Source organism: Fundulus heteroclitus, chromosome 15 (assembly GCF_011125445.2).
Source record: "Fundulus heteroclitus isolate FHET01 chromosome 15, MU-UCD_Fhet_4.1, whole genome shotgun sequence".
Lineage (NCBI taxonomy): Eukaryota > Metazoa > Chordata > Actinopteri > Cyprinodontiformes > Fundulidae > Fundulus > Fundulus heteroclitus.
In genome coordinates, this window is record NC_046375.1 from 30,492,855 (window position 1) to 30,511,637 (window position 18,783).

Genomic DNA, 18,783 nt, shown 5'->3' on the forward strand with positions numbered 1-18,783 from the left:
GGAGCTCCTTGATGGCACAAGAGATCCTCTTCAAATCTTCCTTTGAATTGTTTTGAGACGCCATGAAATGTATCCTGTGCTGCCTGCTGCATCAAAAAGTGCTCCTAAAAAAGGGAAAAAAGAAAAATAATCAGATTTTTTATGGAAAAAAAATCAGTTTTGGGACAAAATGAACAACCACAATTGATAAAGAACATTACATAGCCTTTTTTGGTGTATGGATCTTTGAGGGATGGGAAGCGTGTCACTATTAAGGGCATACTCCTCTCTGATCGCTTTAGCAGGAAGGTGCCTAACAGCAGATTTCAGATTAGTGACAAATGGTCCATTTTTACATAGATTAAAAAGTGTAAAAACACACCTAGCCATGTTCATCAATCATGTGAGCCACCAGTATGTTCACCATATGCCTTCTTGAGGCATCACTTAAGGTTTCTGTTGTTTTATACTGCTGCATGTGCTGGTGAAGATTCTTAGTGTAACCCACATGGTTACCAGACCCATGTATGTAATCTAAAAGAAAAAGAGAAAAATTGTAGTTATTACCTCCCACCACATGGTGGCGCTTTGTATTGGATTACCGCCAGTGAGCATATACACTCACGCAGATAGACCAAGCCACACTCACGCTGATAGACCGAGCCGAGAGCAACACTTCAGTTGAGCTAATAGGCTATGTGCACGATGTTGCTACGCAACTTCCGCTAACTGAAAGGGGTATGGGAGCACACTTCCGGTTAGGCTGTTCACCCACGGCAAGCAATGGCGTTCTATACTCGCTGCCTGCAGGACCTTCCAAAAATCACAATCAACGACGTCCTCCGGTTTATATGAACCTTCTCATCTGCTCCACGGAGTAAAAAAGACAAAGGCTTCAAGTTTTACGTGTCGAACTACATTGACAACTTTGAAGGTAAGTAATGTACCAGTCGGTCACTGCTGAGCCAATGTTGACTACCTAGGTTTTTTTTTTTTTATTCTGTACATACATATACTGTCTCGTTTTCACTTCTAACATATTTGTTTTAACTTCAAAGCCATTGTTTCAGATTCTGTTTTAATCTTTTAACCACAGTTTCCAACAAAGACTCGTCAGGGAGAGTGAGCGTCAGGGTGGTCTGTTACAGATCGATGCGCAAAAATGATAAGCCTCATGAACTAAGAGTAGGGTGAAATCACATGAAATGCTTTTGTTCTATGCAAAGAGGACTATATTTTGGGGGTCTTATGTCGCTTGTGTTCAGCGTAAGTTGTAAGTATTTCTAGCTATTGTGTGTTGGAGTATTAGCGCACATATAAGTTAGCTAACTTTAGCATTAGCGTAGCTACACGAGAGCCCCAGAAGCTAATTTGTTATGACTACAGATTTTCATTATATTGTAAGTTCAAATATATATGACTCTGTTAATACTAAGGCCAGTTCCTAGGCCTGTTCATTCTGCTCTTTTTCTTTTTTTTTTTTACTTACTTTAAAGATTGGAACACAGTGCAGTTTACAGCGGTGAAGTTGGTTTTATATTGGACATTGGACATTCAAGCTCCGCGGAGTCAGCGGGATCAATTTATATTATTTTCATATTAGCTGGTCACAAGATAAGAAGTTTATTGATTTTTGTTTCTCAAGAGTGCTTGGTTCAAAGATTTGTTGAAGGTCCCTAACTGCACCACGGCGTAAGGTAGGGGGGAGCAGCTGAGAGACGCTGGCCGAAATCGGAGTGCTTCAACCGGATCAACCGTGAGCTAGATCCCGCTGACTTCGCGGAGCTTGAATGTCCAATATCAAACCAACTTCACCGCGGTGTGCAGTTTCTATGTGAGCGACGTCTGTTGTTTACGTTGCGTGCGTTTGGTTGGCAAATATGTTCAGAAATGTCCATCTTATTTAAGTTATGACGTTAGGTAAGCATTACTTTTGTAAACAAAGTTTCTTCATTGTACTATTACTTATTAAAAATATGCATGGTGCCTACCAAAATTCACTGACGTGATGACTTCGCATTCGCTCGTATAAGCCTGCTCAAAGTTGTGGTTTTAGACGCTTTGTGATGCATGAAAAAGCTTGAAATTGATTAAAAACACTGATCACCAAAAGCGCATTGTGCTGCAAAGATAGTTCTTACTCTGTAGACATCTGTATCTAATAGTTATGAAAAACAAATTGGAATGTCAACCAAAAGTGCATTCATTAATTTAATCTTTATTAAGAACACACATGAGCATAAATAGGCCAAGGCTTAAAAAAAACAAAAAAAGATTTTGTCCTGCACTTTCTTCCAGTCTTTTTTTCCACTTTTCGGCACTTTCTGCGTGCTTAAAAATTATGACATAACCATTGTATAGTTTGACAGTTTATTTTTTACTTTAGATTACATTTGAAGACTGCTCGCCGGTAGAGATCAGAGAAGTTGAGTGTTCCTGTGTGGCTGGTACAGTGTTGTGCAATCACAGCGTTGCATTACTTTACCAGACTGCACACTACTCTGCTCTGAATTTGACTGCTGTGCCACCAGTACTAAGCTGTACTGAGACGGAACAGAGCTGGCACAAACCAAGGACCATGGTAAGTGAATCACATGAAAATCCTTTTGTGTAACACACCATCCAATTCTATTTCAAACAACCTAGTGACCTGTAAAGTCATATAGACAATTTATCTGCACTACATATTCTTGCTGATCTCTAAAACGTTGATGTCACATCACCACCATAAATACATGAACATTAAAATAATTGTCAGTCAAATTAGTTTTTTTTATTCATGTCTAAAAACATGGATAATTGAAATATACATTTGATATTCTACATTTACATTGTGTACCTTTCTGTGTGTGTTATCACTAATGTTTTTTTTAAGCATTTAATTTAATTATTTTACACGGTGTTAAACCAGGCCGTGTGCGTGACATGGTTTTTACGTCTGCAAGACCAAAACAGCAGCGCACAGTCGGAAACGGTGTAAGGTAATTATATTGAAGGTTTAAATAACTGAATATGTTCTTTGAATACTTATTTTGAGTAACAATATTTAATTGGATGTCTTTTTTTTTTTTTTTTTTTTTTTTTGAAGGAGCAAACGTTACAAGGCAGTGCGAGGAGACACACCAGACCCTGATGTCCTCAGAGTAGCAGAGGTGTATCAGGACTTTCCAGCAGACCTTGCACCTCTCATTACTACGATGGCAATCAGTGCTGATGTGCCTTTAGTTGATTCAGCCTTTGGTAAGGTCCAGGAAGGCAGTCCGTTTGCTTTTCAGCATCCACTACCAGTCAGCCGGATAATAACTCGCCATGTGGATGCCCCTCCACCGCCGTCACTGCCTCTTGATCACTACCATCTTGAGCCCACCTGTGTCCAGTTTGTCTGCAGCCAACAGCAACAGCTTGAACTGGAGTGTCTTGCGACAACGCTGGAACAGTCCCGCCAAATTGAGGTTGCCACCAGGGACCAGAGCGCAACAGTTGAATGGCATTATGTCAGGAGGCCCCGTATTACTTCTTCTCGTTTCCGGGAAGTCTGTCATGTGAGAGGAGCCACTTCTGCTTTGAGCTTAGCGCAGCGCATCAAGAAGGGAACAGCAGCCACAGGCGCCATGAAAAGGGGGCTAGCACTTGAACCATCGGCTATCCAGGAATACTGCAGGATCAAAAACACCAACTTTTGGCCCTGTGGGTTCGTCATTCACCCTGATGCTCCATGGTTGGGCTCTTTTTCAGATGGTGTTGTTTTTGACCTGACAGAGAGGCCAACATTTGGTTTGTTGGAGATAAAATGTCCCAATACAAAGAGCTATGTGGATTGTCGCTATTTAAAAAAGTGTAATGACACAATGAGGCTTGCGTCAAGTCACAGCTACTAGTGGCAGGTGCAAGGGCAGCTTTTAATCACAGGCATAGAGTGGTGTGATTTTGTCGTCTATGCTGAGGATGACATTCTTGTCCAACGCATTTATCGAGATCCCAGTGTGTTTGAAACAATTAGGGCAAAGGTTGACCATTTTTACCAGTTTCTAAAATGCCAGGCTTCAGGTCAAACCAATGTAGGTTTGTTTGGTTGTCTGAGCACGTTAACATGTATTTTGTTATTTTGTGTATAGCTTAGTATTTAGTTCAACAATGTCATGTTGTCCTATTTACTTCTGTTCTGAAAGTTTTTCACCATATGCCATGTTGTGGATTAAGTAGCTTTAATAGCACAATAAAAGTTAGTTATTTGAGTATTCCAGTTTGTTTATTGATCTAAATTTCCCCAAAAATGTTTTTTAATGGAATCAGTAATTAAGAAGTATTGGTTTTATAAAGTCTTTTATTTGTAGCCTTTACAAACAAGTAGCAAAATTTACAAGGCAAAAAAACTACTGTGATGTGGAAAAACAAAAATCACAGACAAATTGTTGAGGTGACTCGCTCATTCCTGTGAGGAGTTATGAGTGTTGTTTAAGAATTAACCACAACTCTCAATTCAGTCACTAGGGGGCAGTGAACACGAGACATGGGAACGTTCAGTATGTTCACATTTTAATAATTTCACAATTAAATTAGTTTGTGGAAAATCCCCTCAGCTAAACAAAACAAAGAACAAAATAGTCTAAAACAGGACAAAACCAGGTCAAACATCTGAAATTACAGAGATTTTAGCAAGTAACCCAAGCCTTCACAAGGGGCCCATTTTGGTAATTTACCAAGTAACAAGCCACATTGAACAGTTCATCAATAATCTCACATGCAGCTAGTGGGATAACGCTGTCAAAAAATTTGTTCTCCTTCACTCTCCTGATGCAGCGCTCTACATGGATCCTCAAGCGAGCAATGTTTTGGGTCTGAAGGACATCTTGTGGTTTCATCTGCCTTTTCCCTGAGCGGAAAGGTGGTCTATAGACTTTGCAGGGAACCAAATTGTCAACTAGAAATCCCCTGTCAACCATTATCGCCATGTCAGGCTCTAGTACACTGATGATGCCAGATTGTTTGAAGATCTCACGATCACTCATGGATCCAGCGTAAAGGGCAGAGACAAATGTGATGGCACCATGAGGTGCTATGCCAATCATGGCCTTCAGTGTGGAGTGGGATTTGTATGTTGTAAACACCTCACTCTGCAACATGAGGTCTGATGGTGTCTGGCAATAGATCTCAGTGCAATCAAGCACTACTTGGGTGTCCGGAAACAATGCAAACTCCTCGGGAAGCCTAGCACGCACCACTTCACGAGGCAACCAGAGGCGTTTGCGTCCAAGCAGATCGTACAGGAAGTTGGCCCACGTGGTGATGATCCTGCTCACTGTCGTTCTGTGAATGTCAAACCTCTCACCGAGATCTCTGTGTGTGGAGCCAACGGCCAGGTACATCAAGAAAAGGAAGAGCTCATCTATAGGACGAAGTTTCTTTGAAAGAAGAATAGACAATTAGTCATTATGCACATGAAAAAATTAAAATTGTGTGTGTGTATATATATATATATATATATATATATATATATATATATATATATATATATATATATATATATATATATATATATATACATACACACACATATGTATAACTTACACTGTTTGTCGTAGATTCATACCGTGGATGTGGGAAATCTATCAGAGCTAGCTGTAGAAGACTTGGTGTTGGTGACACGGATCATCTTTGTCATCACAGCAGGCTCAACCAGCTTCCAAAAACACAGGAAATGTCGGTATGAGGCAAACCTGTTGATATGATGGTTTTAGAAAAAACATATATAACAAATACTGACATTACACGTAGTGATTAACGTTTTGAAGGCTGGTTGCTGACAAAAGCACCTGGCACCGAGGGAAAGGAGGAGAAAGGCGCAGTTACAGCGCTGAGGCACAGTAACTGCGCCTCTCTCCTCCTTTCCCTCGGAGCGCACGTAGTTAAATGCAGAATTAATAAAAACGAAACTGCCATAGCTGGTTTTGAAAGAAGGATTTATCTGGGAGCCGCTCTCCCCAGAAATAAGATGTGAAAGAAGGTGAACCAGCTCCGCAGAAGGCGGGTCTAGGCTGAGCTCTGTGTGTGTGTGTGTGTGTGTGTGTGTGTGTGTGTGTATATATATATATATATATATATATATATATATATATATATATATATATATGGACATGAAATATTAATGTATTTACTGCAGCAATAAAGCAATTATAGTTTATACAGTACATGTAGCATAAATAGGAACAACAACAATAATGATAACAAATACTAACCTGGTATAATGCCGAATGTTGTCGTCTGAGCATTTAAAACGTTCCAGACAGAAACGGGTCCGCAGATGCAGCCGCTCAACCTCACGCTGCAACAACTCCACTTGTTTCTGCAGAGCTTCGTTTTGGATCAGTAGCTCGTTGGCCATAACTCCACTTGCAGGTGTAACACAGTAATCATGATCAGGAGCCACCATCGCCGAACAGCCCACAGTCGGCTCTGCAGCAGCGGGGCTTTCCGCCTCTTCCCCCCTAGGTCTACGTTCCCACACACTGGGTCTTGGCGCGGGCAAAGAATAGTTATTCCCTTTTTTAAGCATCTCTTCCCCCTTGGTGTCTGTACCAGTTGATCAGGCAGGAAATGCCGACTGCATACCCGTGTCTCTCTGCGGGGACTAAAATCTTGCCTTCGAATTTTGATTAGCCAATGCTGACGCACCACACTATCGACAGGGAAGTGGTGAAAGCTAACCTTACTGTTGTACCGTGATGAGCACGTACATCTGGGCACACAGCAGTGCAGTGATGAACCATTAATCCATTGGTAACGTGGTCTCTTACTCTGGACTCCCGACAAGCTCATTTTTCTAATCTCTCTGACAACAACAGGTATATTTCAACCGGAAGCGGATGCCATCACCACGCATGACAGGAAGTTAGCGGGCGCCATCTTGTGCACATAGCCTATTAAACTAAGTAAGAACATAAAGTAAAACTCATAAATTTGCAATTAAATTTGGTGTAGAGTGTTTATAAACCTTTCGTTATTAGGAGAAAATCTTATGAGCCTTGAGAGGAAGAGAGGAGCTGCTTCAACCACATATAAGCCCTCTGAACTCCGGTAAGAGTAGGGCTACATGCTAATATGTTAAGATGCTAGGCTTCGGTTATTAGCTTTGTTGGAGTTTGCTCATGTGAGGATATTAATTTCTGAGACAGTTTCATAAAACCAGTCGGAGTTATTTTCCAATGTTTGACCCACCTTGGTACTATGTATCATTGTGCTTTATGAAAAATAACCGAAAAGATGGCTAATTACAATGCTAATGCTAATCGCGGGTAGCTTGCTATGCTAGCACAGGCAGCTTACAATGCTACTGTGTCATTAGACACAGAAAGAGATAAAAGTTGATGGTAAGATGCAAGAACATTGTTCTTATGTACTGTTTTGTGTACATAATGATTATTTTCATTGTGGTTATTCAAATATTCATGATGATTAAAAAGAGTGAATGGATACGGGGGGGGGGGGTGCGGGTGCTGTTGTTCGATAAAAACGGTCCAACGGGGGGGGGGAGGGGTGCTGTTGTTCGATTCAAGACTGTCACTATTTTAGACGGACTTTGCTTTCATGTATGTTACAGTTTGTAATAACACATGCCGACTTACCATTTAATTCGCACGCAACACGGACCGTAGAAGTCTTTCACTTTGGATGAGGGAAACTTGTTTGCGCGGCGGCGGTCCTTGCAGCTGTGTTACCTCTACTACTGGACGTGCGGAAACCATTCTACCGCAAATTGGTTCCGCCATGACGCGAGGCGTCCGTACGCGTGCGTTTCAAGAGTGAGATTTTCATTGTAAGATTGAGATTTTCAAAGTAATGCGTGTGAGCGTGTGCAATTGATGAAATGCGTGTGTCACACGGTCAATGCGTGAGAGTTGAGAGCTATGATAAAATGTATTCATGGTTAAAAGACAAAGTGTTCTAGTTAAAAAAAAGATAAATATTGATTTAAAAGCTGTTATTAATACAAACACTGCTTTAAAAGGCTGTGAAGTCCATTTGTGTTAAGAATATAACTTCTTAATGTATAATTGTGTTGAAATAACACTAAAGTTTGTACACAATCATTTACAATGATTTGGTTAAGAAAATGCAGAGAATCAGAGTAAGAATAGTGATGAATATAGTACTAATAGAAATTTGTTTCTGCACCATGTGTGTAGATTGGTTTTATATTTATGCTGGATCAGGAAACGATCTGCAAGAATTCTGAGCCTTCCATGGTTCAGTGGCGAGCCAAGCGACAGGAAAGGAGAACGGGATCAACCTCACAAGAACTACAAACATCTTCCTACTTCTCTGATTCAGATAAGCGCGCTCAATACAAACTAAAACCTACCCGGGTAGTAAAAGAGTAAATGAACAGACAACACATACACCACACAGAACAAAGCTTTTCTTCTGGCATTGAAGAAAAGGACACTTTTATTTGAACTTTTCTATTATATTTTTGTTTATGAAAGAGCTCTATTTTGTTGGTATTGTTTTAATTCTTTGTATTAAAAGAAATAATACTTGTTGAATGCAATAAATGATCATTGTTCAACTTCCACTCAGAATCCAACTTTCTGAACCTAGAGAATGTGGTTTCTTCTTAATGTCAGGGTTTTGTTTACCGATGAACTCAGGACGCGCACACGGGACTAAAGTTTAAGAGTTTTTATTTAAAGGAAGTGTGCTGGATGGCGGATGATGAAGACCGGAGGTTCAGGGCTGCAGAAGGTCAGGAATGTAGGTGATGGCAGGAGCTGACGGCCCGGAGACAGAGAGTCCACACTTGCTAGGTGCTGCTCGGCTAGCAGGCCTCATAGCACTCAGGTTAGCAGTTCATTGGAGACACCAGGGCACAGAGCTGAGCTTCACCAGGGCGGCTAGTCAGGTTAGCAGAACTTGAGAGACACCAGGGCTCAGAGCTGAGCTTCTCCAGGGCGGCTAGTCAGGTTAGCAGAACTTGAGAGACACCAGGGCACAGAGCAGAGCCTTTCCAGGATGGCTAGTCCAGTTAGCAGTTCTCTGGAGACACCAGGACACAGAGCAGAACCTCTCCAGGAACAAACAGTGAACAAACAGTCTTTAGAGTGACTGACAGGACTAACCTTAACAACAGGAGCAAAACAAAGCTTCCAAGGAAAAACAGGGACTGGCATGGAGAGGTGTGGAATGATGACGGCCCAGTGCTGAACTGAAGGCAGAGGGAGGTTTAAATAGAGCACTTCACAGGTGGAACAAGGGTCTGGCTAATTGACTGGTAAATGATTATCAGGTGTGACTGACTGCTGAGGAGGTGAAGTGAAAATTGACAGAAAATAACTGATGACTGAAAACTAACAATAAATAAAGTCAAACCTAACCCAAAAGAGATGAAAAAATGAAAACAGAAAAACAAAGCCAAACCAAAACTCAACCATGACATTACCCCCCCCTCAAGGCCGAACTCCGAACGGCCTAAAATCAAACAAAACAAACTACAAAGTGACCGAACCAGGGTGGGTGGAGGGAAGGCAGGATGGCGGGCAAGAGTCATAACCAAGCTAATCTAACCTGGGTGGGTGGAGGGAAGGTAGGATGGTGGGCTAAAATCAAACCAAAACTACCCACTAGGGCGAACTAAAAAGGATGTCTAACAGATGCTGGTAGGCAAAACAAAAGGCGTCTAACCGACGTTGACAGGCGAACATCGCCACCAGGCAAAAACGGGCATGACAGGCGAACATCGCAAAAGGCAGAACAGGCGTACGACAACGCCAGAGGGAAGAACAGGCGTACGACAACACCAGAGGGAAGAACAGGCGTACGACAACACCAGAGGGAAGAACAGGCGTACGACAACGCCAGAGGGAAGAACAGGCGTACGACAACGCCAGAGGGAAGAACAGGCGTACGACAACGCCAGAGGGAAGAACAGGCGTACGACAACGCCAGAGGGAAGAACAGGCGTACGACAACGCCAGAAGGAAGAACAGGCGTACGACAACGCCAGAGGGAAGAACAGGCGCCCGACAGCGCCAAAGGGAAGGAACGAGCGCCCGACAGCGCCAATTGGAAGGAACGAGCGCCCGACAGCGCCAAAGGGAAGGAACGAGCGCCCGACAGCGCCAAAGGGAAGGAACGAGCGTACTTAACGCCAAAGGGAAAGAACGGGCGTACTTAACGCCAAAGGGAAGGAACGGGCGTACTTAACGCCAAAGGGAAGGAACGGGCGTACTTAACGCCAAAGGGAAGGAACGAGCGCACGACAGCGCCAAAGGGAAGAAACGGGCGCACGACAGCGCCAAAGGGAAGAAACGGGCGCACGACAGCGCCAAAGGGAAACCCGCCGGGGCCTGAGGAAAACGCCGGGGCTTGGGGAAGAGAACGTCGGGATGTGAGGGAAGCAGGAACATCTAAAACGCCTAGGAACAAGAACGGAGGGCGTACTTACACGCCGGGGAACCGAGAACAGAGGGCGTCCTAACACGCCGGGGAACCGAGAACAGAGGGCGTCCTAACACGCCGGGGAACCGAAAACAGAGGGCGTCCTAACACGCCGGGGAACCGAAAACAGAGGGTGTCCTAACACGCCGGGGAATCGAGAACAGAGGGCGTCTAAACACGCCGGGGAACCAAGAACAGAGTGCGTCTACACACGCCGGGAACACTAAATCTAAACGCTAGAAATCTAAACACCAGGGAACCAAGAACATAGGGCATCCTAATACGACAGGAAACAAAAATACCAGGAACTAAGGGCGTCTAAATTCCGGAGAATGGAGAGCGTCAAACACGCCAGGGGACTAAGAGCTAGGGGGCCAAAACAAAACTAAGAAGCGCTGGGACCTAAAGAGAGCTGGGAAACTACAGATCTAAACCAAAAACTAGAAAACCAGGCATGAACTAACCTATAGAACAAAACCAGAAGAACTAGGGTAGGGATAACAAAAGAAAAACCGAAGCAAAAAACTAGAAAATCAAAATAAAACAAAAAAACTAGGAAAAAGATCAAGACATTCAAGAAAAACTATAAAACTAATGCAAAACCAAAACAAAGAAACTAGGGCAGGAACGGGTAAACTAATGTAACACTAGACAACTAAAGCTAGAACAAAACCAAAAACTGAGAGAACAAGGCAAAAAACTAGGATTCTAAAGCAAACAAATAACCAAAGCAAAAACCGGAAGACTAAAGGCAAACCTGGAACACCAGAACAGAGGTGGAAAAACAAAAGAAAATAGAAACTCAAGTACTCTAAGAAAAACAAAGAACCCCCTAAATAACTCTAAAACCCCAAAAATCCTAAGTAAATCAAAACTGAAAGCGAGCCCAAAAAATAACAAGGCACTGGCCTTAAGGGCTCAGGCAAAAATGGCTGCTAAGCAAAAAAGAAAAGTCTTCGTGGAGGTCGTCCTGGACAAGGCAAAGTCAAGCGGCCCGGAGACTGCGGTCGGCGGCTCCGGCCGAACAGGAAAGTCAGAGACGGGCGCCGTGGTGGACGGCCCCTACGAGGCAGAGTCGAGCGGCTCGAAGTCCGCAGTCTGCGGCTCCGGCCGAACAGGAAAGTCAGAGACGGGCGCCGTGGTGGACGGCCCCGACGAGGCAGAGTCGAGCGGCTCGAAGTCCGCAGTCTGCGGCTCCGTCCAAACAGAGAAGTCAGAGGCGGACGCCGTGGTGGACGGCCCCGACGAGGCAGAGTCGAGCGGCTCGGAGTCCGCAATCTGCGGCTCTGGCCGAACAGATTAGTTGGAGGTGGTGCCAAGCTACAGGTCTCGGTGGAAACCGAGGCCAGAGGCGGGTCCTCCTGGACCTCCTCACGAGGCTTGGGCGGAGGCAGGTCCTCCTGGACCTCCTCACGAGGCTTGGGCGGAGGCAGGTCCTCCTGGACCTCCTCACGAGGCTTGGGCGGAGGCAGGTCCTCCTGGACCTCCTCACGAGGCTTGGGCAGAGGCAGGTCCTCCTGGACCTCCTCACGGGACTTGGGCGGAGGCAGGTCCTCCTGGACCTCCTCACGGGACTTGGGCGGAGGCAGGTCCTCCTGGACCTCCTCACGGGACTTGGGCGGAGGCAGGTCCTCCTGGACCTCCTCACGGGACTTGGACAGAGGCAAAGCGGCTCCCTCGGGCTGAGGCAAAACGGCTCCCTCGAAGGCCTCGGGCTGAGGCAAAGCGGCTCCCTCGGAGACCTTGGGCTGAGGCAAAGCGGCTCCCTCGGAGACCTTGGGCTGAGGCAAAGCGGCTCCCTCGGAGACCTTGGGCTCATCCTCGTCGGCCGGCGGATCTATTTTCTTGGCGGCCGGCAGAGCGGAGCCTTCAGTGGTCGGCAGAGCGGAGCTTATGGTGGCCGGCAGAGCGGAGCTTACTGGTGGAGGCGGAACCATCTCCTCGGCTACTTCAGGCAGTGACGGGCAACAGGCTTCGGAGGGCGGCGGTGCCGGGCTACAGGCTTCAGAGAGCGGCGCCGGGCTACAGGCTTCAGAGAGCGGCGCCGGGCTACAGGCTTCAGAGAGCGGCGCCGGGGTTGGAGGCGGATCCTCCTCTTGAGCCTTGACGGACCCTCCGCGCCGGTGGTTCTGCTGTCTTCGCCGGGAGGGGACAGATGAGGAATCTGGGGCAATCTCGGGGGTGGCAGCTGGCCAGCAGGGCAGAAGGTCGTCTCGGTCACCGTAGTAGAACTCCCACAGCTGGCTCTCCTTGATGCGTGGGGCTCTGCTAGGTGGAACGATGAGCCTCACTCGAGGGGCCAGCTGCGAGTCATGGAGGTGATGACCGAGACGACGAGAGGCTGAGCGGCTTCTCTCCCCGGCCTCCGGGGTAGCTGTATCAACGCCCACGTGAACCACGGGGGAAGTGGAGTCGACCCGGATCGGTGGCGCAGGGTCCCGGGCAGAAGCCATCTTGGTGTACCTCTCCCTCATCTGGCGTTCGCACATCTCTACATATGCGAGGATGTCCGGGTCGTCAACTCCTGCAGGTAAGCCCCGCATGGCGCCTGAGTTCACCTTTTGACTGGGCCGTACTGTCAGGGTTTTGTTTACCGATGAACTCAGGACGCGCACACGGGACTAAAGTTTAAGAGTTTTTATTTAAAGGAAGTGTGCTGGATGGCGGATGATGAAGACCGGAGGTTCAGGGCTGCAGAAGGTCAGGAATGTAGGTGATGGCAGGAGCTGACGGCCCGGAGACAGAGAGTCCACACTTGCTAGGTGCTGCTCGGCTAGCAGGCCTCATAGCACTCAGGTTAGCAGTTCATTGGAGACACCAGGGCACAGAGCTGAGCTTCACCAGGGCGGCTAGTCAGGTTAGCAGAACTTGAGAGACACCAGGGCACAGAGCTGAGCTTCTCCAGGGCGGCTAGTCAGGTTAGCAGAACTTGAGAGACACCAGGGCTCAGAGCTGAGCTTCTCCAGGGCGGCTAGTCAGGTTAGCAGAACTTGAGAGACACCAGGGCTCAGAGCTGAGCTTCTCCAGGGCGGCTAGTCAGGTTAGCAGAACTTGAGAGACACCAGGGCACAGAGCAGAGCCTTTCCAGGATGGCTAGTCCAGTTAGCAGTTCTCTGGAGACACCAGGACACAGAGCAGAACCTCTCCAGGAACAAACAGTGAACAAACAGTCTTTAGAGTGACTGACAGGACTAACCTTAACAACAGGAGCAAAACAAAGCTTCCAAGGAAAAACAGGGACTGGCATGGAGAGGTGTGGAATGATGACGGCCCAGTGCTGAACTGAAGGCAGAGGGAGGTTTAAATAGAGCACTTCACAGGTGGAACAAGGGTCTGGCTAATTGACTGGTAAATGATTATCAGGTGTGACTGACTGCTGAGGAGGTGAAGTGAAAATTGACAGAAAATAACTGATGACTGAAAACTAACAATAAATAAAGTCAAACCTAACCCAAAAGAGATGAAAAAATGAAAATAACAGAAAAACAAAGCCAAACCAAAACTCAACCATGACACTTAACTTTAGGGTTAAAAGTGCTACATAAAACTTGGCGTGACCAGCCAGGAGTTGGTTTAAATCCTTTGAACGTGAAGTTGAGCAGTGTGACATTTTGTTGTATTTTTCTGTGAACATTGATATCATTTAACTTGCATATTTCTCCATTGTCGTGCAAATACAAACATGGATATGATTGCATCTGCATCTCAAATGTTAAAGTGCCCAATTCATTGCTAGTAAGTGGTGTAACTGGTACTAATGTAGATAATGAAGTATTTGATTATTTGGGACAGTATGGTAAGGTTGAAAGAGTAATTAATGTTACAAGCAGTGAAGCTAAGTTCCAACACAGCCATAGTGGAGTACAGCTCAGGTGTAACTATAGATTATCTTAAAGATACCTTACCTGTTGATAGGCCCTCCAGTAACCCGAATGTTGTCCACCACATTCAGCTCTTGTCTGAGCTGTACACAGCAGACAGAGGTTCCATCTTAACTCAGACTTACGTGAACTGAAAGATGTTGCTAAGTTAAGTGGAGCAGATTTTGAAAAGGTTTTGCTAGATGAACTAGCTAGGATTCAAGCATCCACTACACCTAGGACAGCCGAACCAGATGCATCAGGGATTAGACATGAATCTCAGCATGTTAGCCCCGTCCACATAGCTGACAAAACTCCCATTGATGTAGGTGATGACCAGACCCTTTCCCCTGAGCATGATGCACCCCCAGTCAAGGCAGGTGTAGCGGTGTCATCTCCATTTAGTAACCGGACCCAGTACTTATCTCCTGAGCATCTCTCAACCCCAGAAATACAAAAGGTAGTGGTTGAGCACGTCATTAAGAACAGCGACCTTCCTTTGCACTATCAGGGTAACACCCGACTCAGACCCTTCTCAGGAAGAATTCCCTGTCCCAGTTCAGAGTCTGACTATGAAACATGGCGCAACAATGTTGAGTTTTTCCTTGCAGACCCTGCTATGTCTGCCACACATGCAACCAGGAAAATGGTTGAGAGCCTTTTTCCACCTGCGGCCACCATTGTGAAACATCTTGGGCCCAATGCTTCTCCTCAGGAATATCTTGCCCTTCTTGACTCTGCTTACGGCATCATTGACGATGGTGACGAGCTTTTTGCAAAGTTCTTGAACACAAATCAAGACCCTGGAGAAAAGCCTTCTGGCTATTTGCAGCGCTTGCAGACAATCTTGAATAAGGTTGTCAAAAGAGGTGGGTTAGCTGCTACTGATTCAGACCGCCAGCTGCTTAAGCAGTTCTGCAGAGGATGTTGGAATAATAGTCTACTTACCAGCCTTCAGCTTGAACAGAAGAAAAATAATCCTCCCCCCTTTTCAGACTTACTGCTTTCGGTACGTTCTGAGGAGGACAGACAGGCTGCTAAGTCCAGTAGGATGAAGCAACATTTTGGAGCAAACAGAACAAAAGTCCAGTCCAACACACTCTCAGTGGAAGACTACACCACTGATGATGACGATGAAGTAACAGCTGCCTTCTCTGACCCACGAAAACTTGGAAAACAAATGGCAAAGCTACAAGCCCAAATAGCTTCTCTGAAAGCGTCCCTAAGCTCAACCCAAGCGACTGCTAAGCCAGGTAAGAAACAAAAGGCTAAGCCCAAAGTCTCTTCCGAAGGAAATCCTTCAATTTCTCCAGAACCGCAACTAGTCAACAAGAAGCCTCGCCCATGGTACTGCTTCAGGTATGGCGAGGACGGCCACATTGCGCCTTCCTGTAACAATGATCCAAATCCTGACCTAGTTGAAAAGAAACGCAGAGAACTAAAGCAAAAACAAGAATCCTGGGAACAGAGTTTAAACTAAAAGCAGTTCCTGCTGCGGGACGACCAGGAGCTGGAACCGAGAATGACAGTCCCAACTCAAAACTTAGGACAAAAACATTCATTCGATCACACAAAGTAGACCCCCAAATTAAGCTCCCTCGAGGTCTTGTTGGCCAGAAATGTATTGCTGATGTCGACGTGTCAGGAGTTAACACTAGGTGTCTCCTTGACTCAGGGTCCCAGGTTACTACAGTAACTGTGTCTTTTTCAAAGACTCACTTGTCAGAGCACCCCATCCAGCCCTTCCAGGCCCTGGATGTTGAAGGTGCTAACGGTCAAAAGGTACCTTATTTAGGCTATATACCTGTCACACTCAAGTTCCCCAGAGAATTTGTTGGAGCTGAGGCTGAAATTACAACTCTAGCCCTAGTAGTACCAGACCGCCATAGTAATTGTGACTTGCCTGTACTCATTGGCACGAACGCTCTTGACATTTTGTATGAAGAACATTGTATTGATAAAGACTTGAATGACTTGTCCTCTGTATATGGGTACAGGCAGATTATTCGTGTACTCAAGCTCAGAAACAAAGTTAACTCTACAGGAAGAATAGGGTTAGCAACTCTAAAAGATAAAGTGCAGCAAATCTTACCTGCTAAAACAAGAGTCTGTGTAGAAGGATACGTGAAGGCTAACATCCCTGGTGACTGTGCTATAGTTGAGCAGCCTCAGTCTTCTGCCTTACCTGGTGGAGTGTTTGTAGAATGCTGCCTTATCACCCTACCTAGACACCATCCCCACAGGTTACCCGTGTGGGTGAGAAATGAGAGTGAGCACGATGTCACACTCCCTTCAAACTGTGTCATTGCCGAGCTTCATACTCCCAGGGAAATCTACGACAGCTTACCTGATTCAGACAAACCCACTGACCCTGTGAAATGTTGTGCTGGTATTTCCAAACCAGCCGAAAGGCCAGACCAGTCAGACTTTACCATTGACTTTGGTGACTCACCCCTTTCAAAAGAATGGAGAGATAGAGTAACCTGCAATTTAAATGAGTATCGTGATGTTTTTGCCTGTCATGAGAATGATTTTGGGCATGCAACCAAAGTAAAGCACCATATAAACCTGAAAGACAACACCCCATTTAAACAAAGACCCCGACCAATCCACCCAAATGACTACGAGGCTGTAAGAAAACATCTGCGAACACTGCTAGACGCAGGGGTGATTCGCGAGTCAGAGTCCCCTTACGCTTCCCCAATAGTGGTAGTCCGTAAGAAAAATGGAGAGGTCCGTCTTTGCATCGATTACCGCAAATTCAATTCACTGACAATCAAAGATGCATACGCATTGCCCAATCTTGAGGAAGCTTTTTCAGTTCTTGCTGGATCCAAATGGTTCTCAGTAATGGACTTAAAATCAGGATATTATCAGATTGAGATGGAGGAACGTGATAAGCATAAGACCGCTTTTGTGTGTCCCTTGGGGTTCTATGAATTCAATCGCATGCCCCAGGGCATCACAAATGCCCCCAGTACTTTCCAACGACTGATGGAACGAGTCATGGGGAGCCTCAATCTGAAGGAAGTGCTGGTGTTTTTGGACGACATCATCGTGTTTTCCGACACGTTAGAAGAGCACGAAAACAGGCTTAAACACGTCCTCCAGCAGCTGAGGGAGAATGGCTTGAAACTCTCCCCCCAAAAATGCCAATTCTTTCAGAGCTCTGTACGATATTTAGGCCACATCGTTTCGAGCAGAGGAGTAGAGACTGACCCAGAAAAGGTCAGTGCTCTCCGCACCTGGCCTAGGCCCCAAACACTTGGTGAACTCAAGTCTTTCTTAGGCTTTGCAGGGTACTACCGCCACTTTGTCAGAGAGTATTCTAAAATAGTCAAACCCTTGAATGATCTTACCGGCGGCTACCCACCTTACCGAAAGGGCCAAAAGACATCTAACCCCGGAGCATACTTTAACCCCAAAGAGCCCTTTAATGAGCGATGGACGCCTGATTGCCAAAAAGCATTCGACTTGGTCATTGAAAAACTCACATCCGCACCTGTTCTTGGTTTTGCTGACCCAAAACTACAGTATGTGCTCCATACTGATGCCAGTACTTCAGGTTTGGGGGCTGCTCTGTACCAAGAACAGGACGGCAAAATGCGAGTTATTGCTTATGCGAGCAGAGGCCTTTCATCCAGTGAAAAACGGTATCCTGCTCATAAGCTAGAATTCCTAGCTCTTAAGTGGTCGATCGTTGAAAAGTTTCATGATTACCTGTATGGTAATACATTCACTGTCATAACGGATAACAATCCTTTGACCTATGTACTGAAGTCAGCTAAACTAGACGCTGCCAGTTATCGCTGGCTAGCAGCCCTTTCGACCTTCAACTTCGACATAAAGTATCGTGCTGGGAAAAGCAACCAGGATGCCGATGGTCTTTCTAGACGGCCAGATGACAATATGGCTGATGATCATGCATCCCTTGAAGAGAAGGAACAAATCAAAAGGTTCGCTTCTCACCATCTCTCTTCGTCTCCAGACCAACAAAGCTTGCCCGTAGATGCAGTCGCTGTCTTATGTCAACATCTTTTAACTCAGGTAGACGAGGACCTACCCTCCATCACCCTGGTTGAATCCCTCGCTATCCATCCTGATGCGATCCCAGACACTTATGAAAATGATAACATGTTGGGTTGTTCTACCATACCCACCTACAGTCCAGAAGAGCTCCAGCAACATCAAAGGGATGACCCAATCATTGGACAGGTTGTCCAAGTCTTGGAAGGAGGAGATGAGGCCAACCTCATTCCTGACTCCTTAGAGCTCAAGCTGATGCTTAAGGGAAGAAAAAGGTTGGAAATGAGAAATGGTCTTTTGTATAGAGCACGTCAAACAGGAGATGATGTTACTTACCAGTTTGTTGCTCCCAAGTCTCTTCGTGCTTCCATTCTCAAGTCCTTACATGGAGATATGGGACATATGGGTTTGGATAGAACCCTGGACTTGGTTAGAACAAGGTTTTATTGGCCTAAAATGGCCGCAGATGTGGAAAAAAGATCAA

The 18,783-nt window shown here is 45.7% G+C and overlaps 1 protein-coding gene and 1 long non-coding RNA gene across 2 annotated transcripts; one reads left to right on the top strand and one right to left on the bottom strand.

Moving 5' to 3' along the window:
• Positions 1-2,025: 2,025 nt before the first annotated feature.
• Positions 2,026-4,311, top strand: LOC118566089. Its single transcript, XR_004932788.1, has 3 exons — positions 2,026-2,560; positions 2,891-2,960; positions 3,068-4,311. It is a non-coding gene; the product is annotated as an uncharacterized LOC118566089 (long non-coding RNA).
• A 94-nt stretch (positions 4,312-4,405) lies between these two features.
• Positions 4,406-6,494, bottom strand: LOC118566230. Its single transcript, XM_036147665.1, has 4 exons — positions 6,216-6,494; positions 5,570-5,696; positions 4,947-5,381; positions 4,406-4,411 (listed from the first exon to the last, which is right to left on the bottom strand). Exons 1-4 carry the CDS (start codon positions 6,407-6,409, stop codon positions 4,406-4,408), a joined length of 762 nt encoding a protein of 253 aa, XP_036003558.1. The 5' UTR covers positions 6,410-6,494.
• Between the last annotated feature and the right edge of the window lie 12,289 nt (positions 6,495-18,783).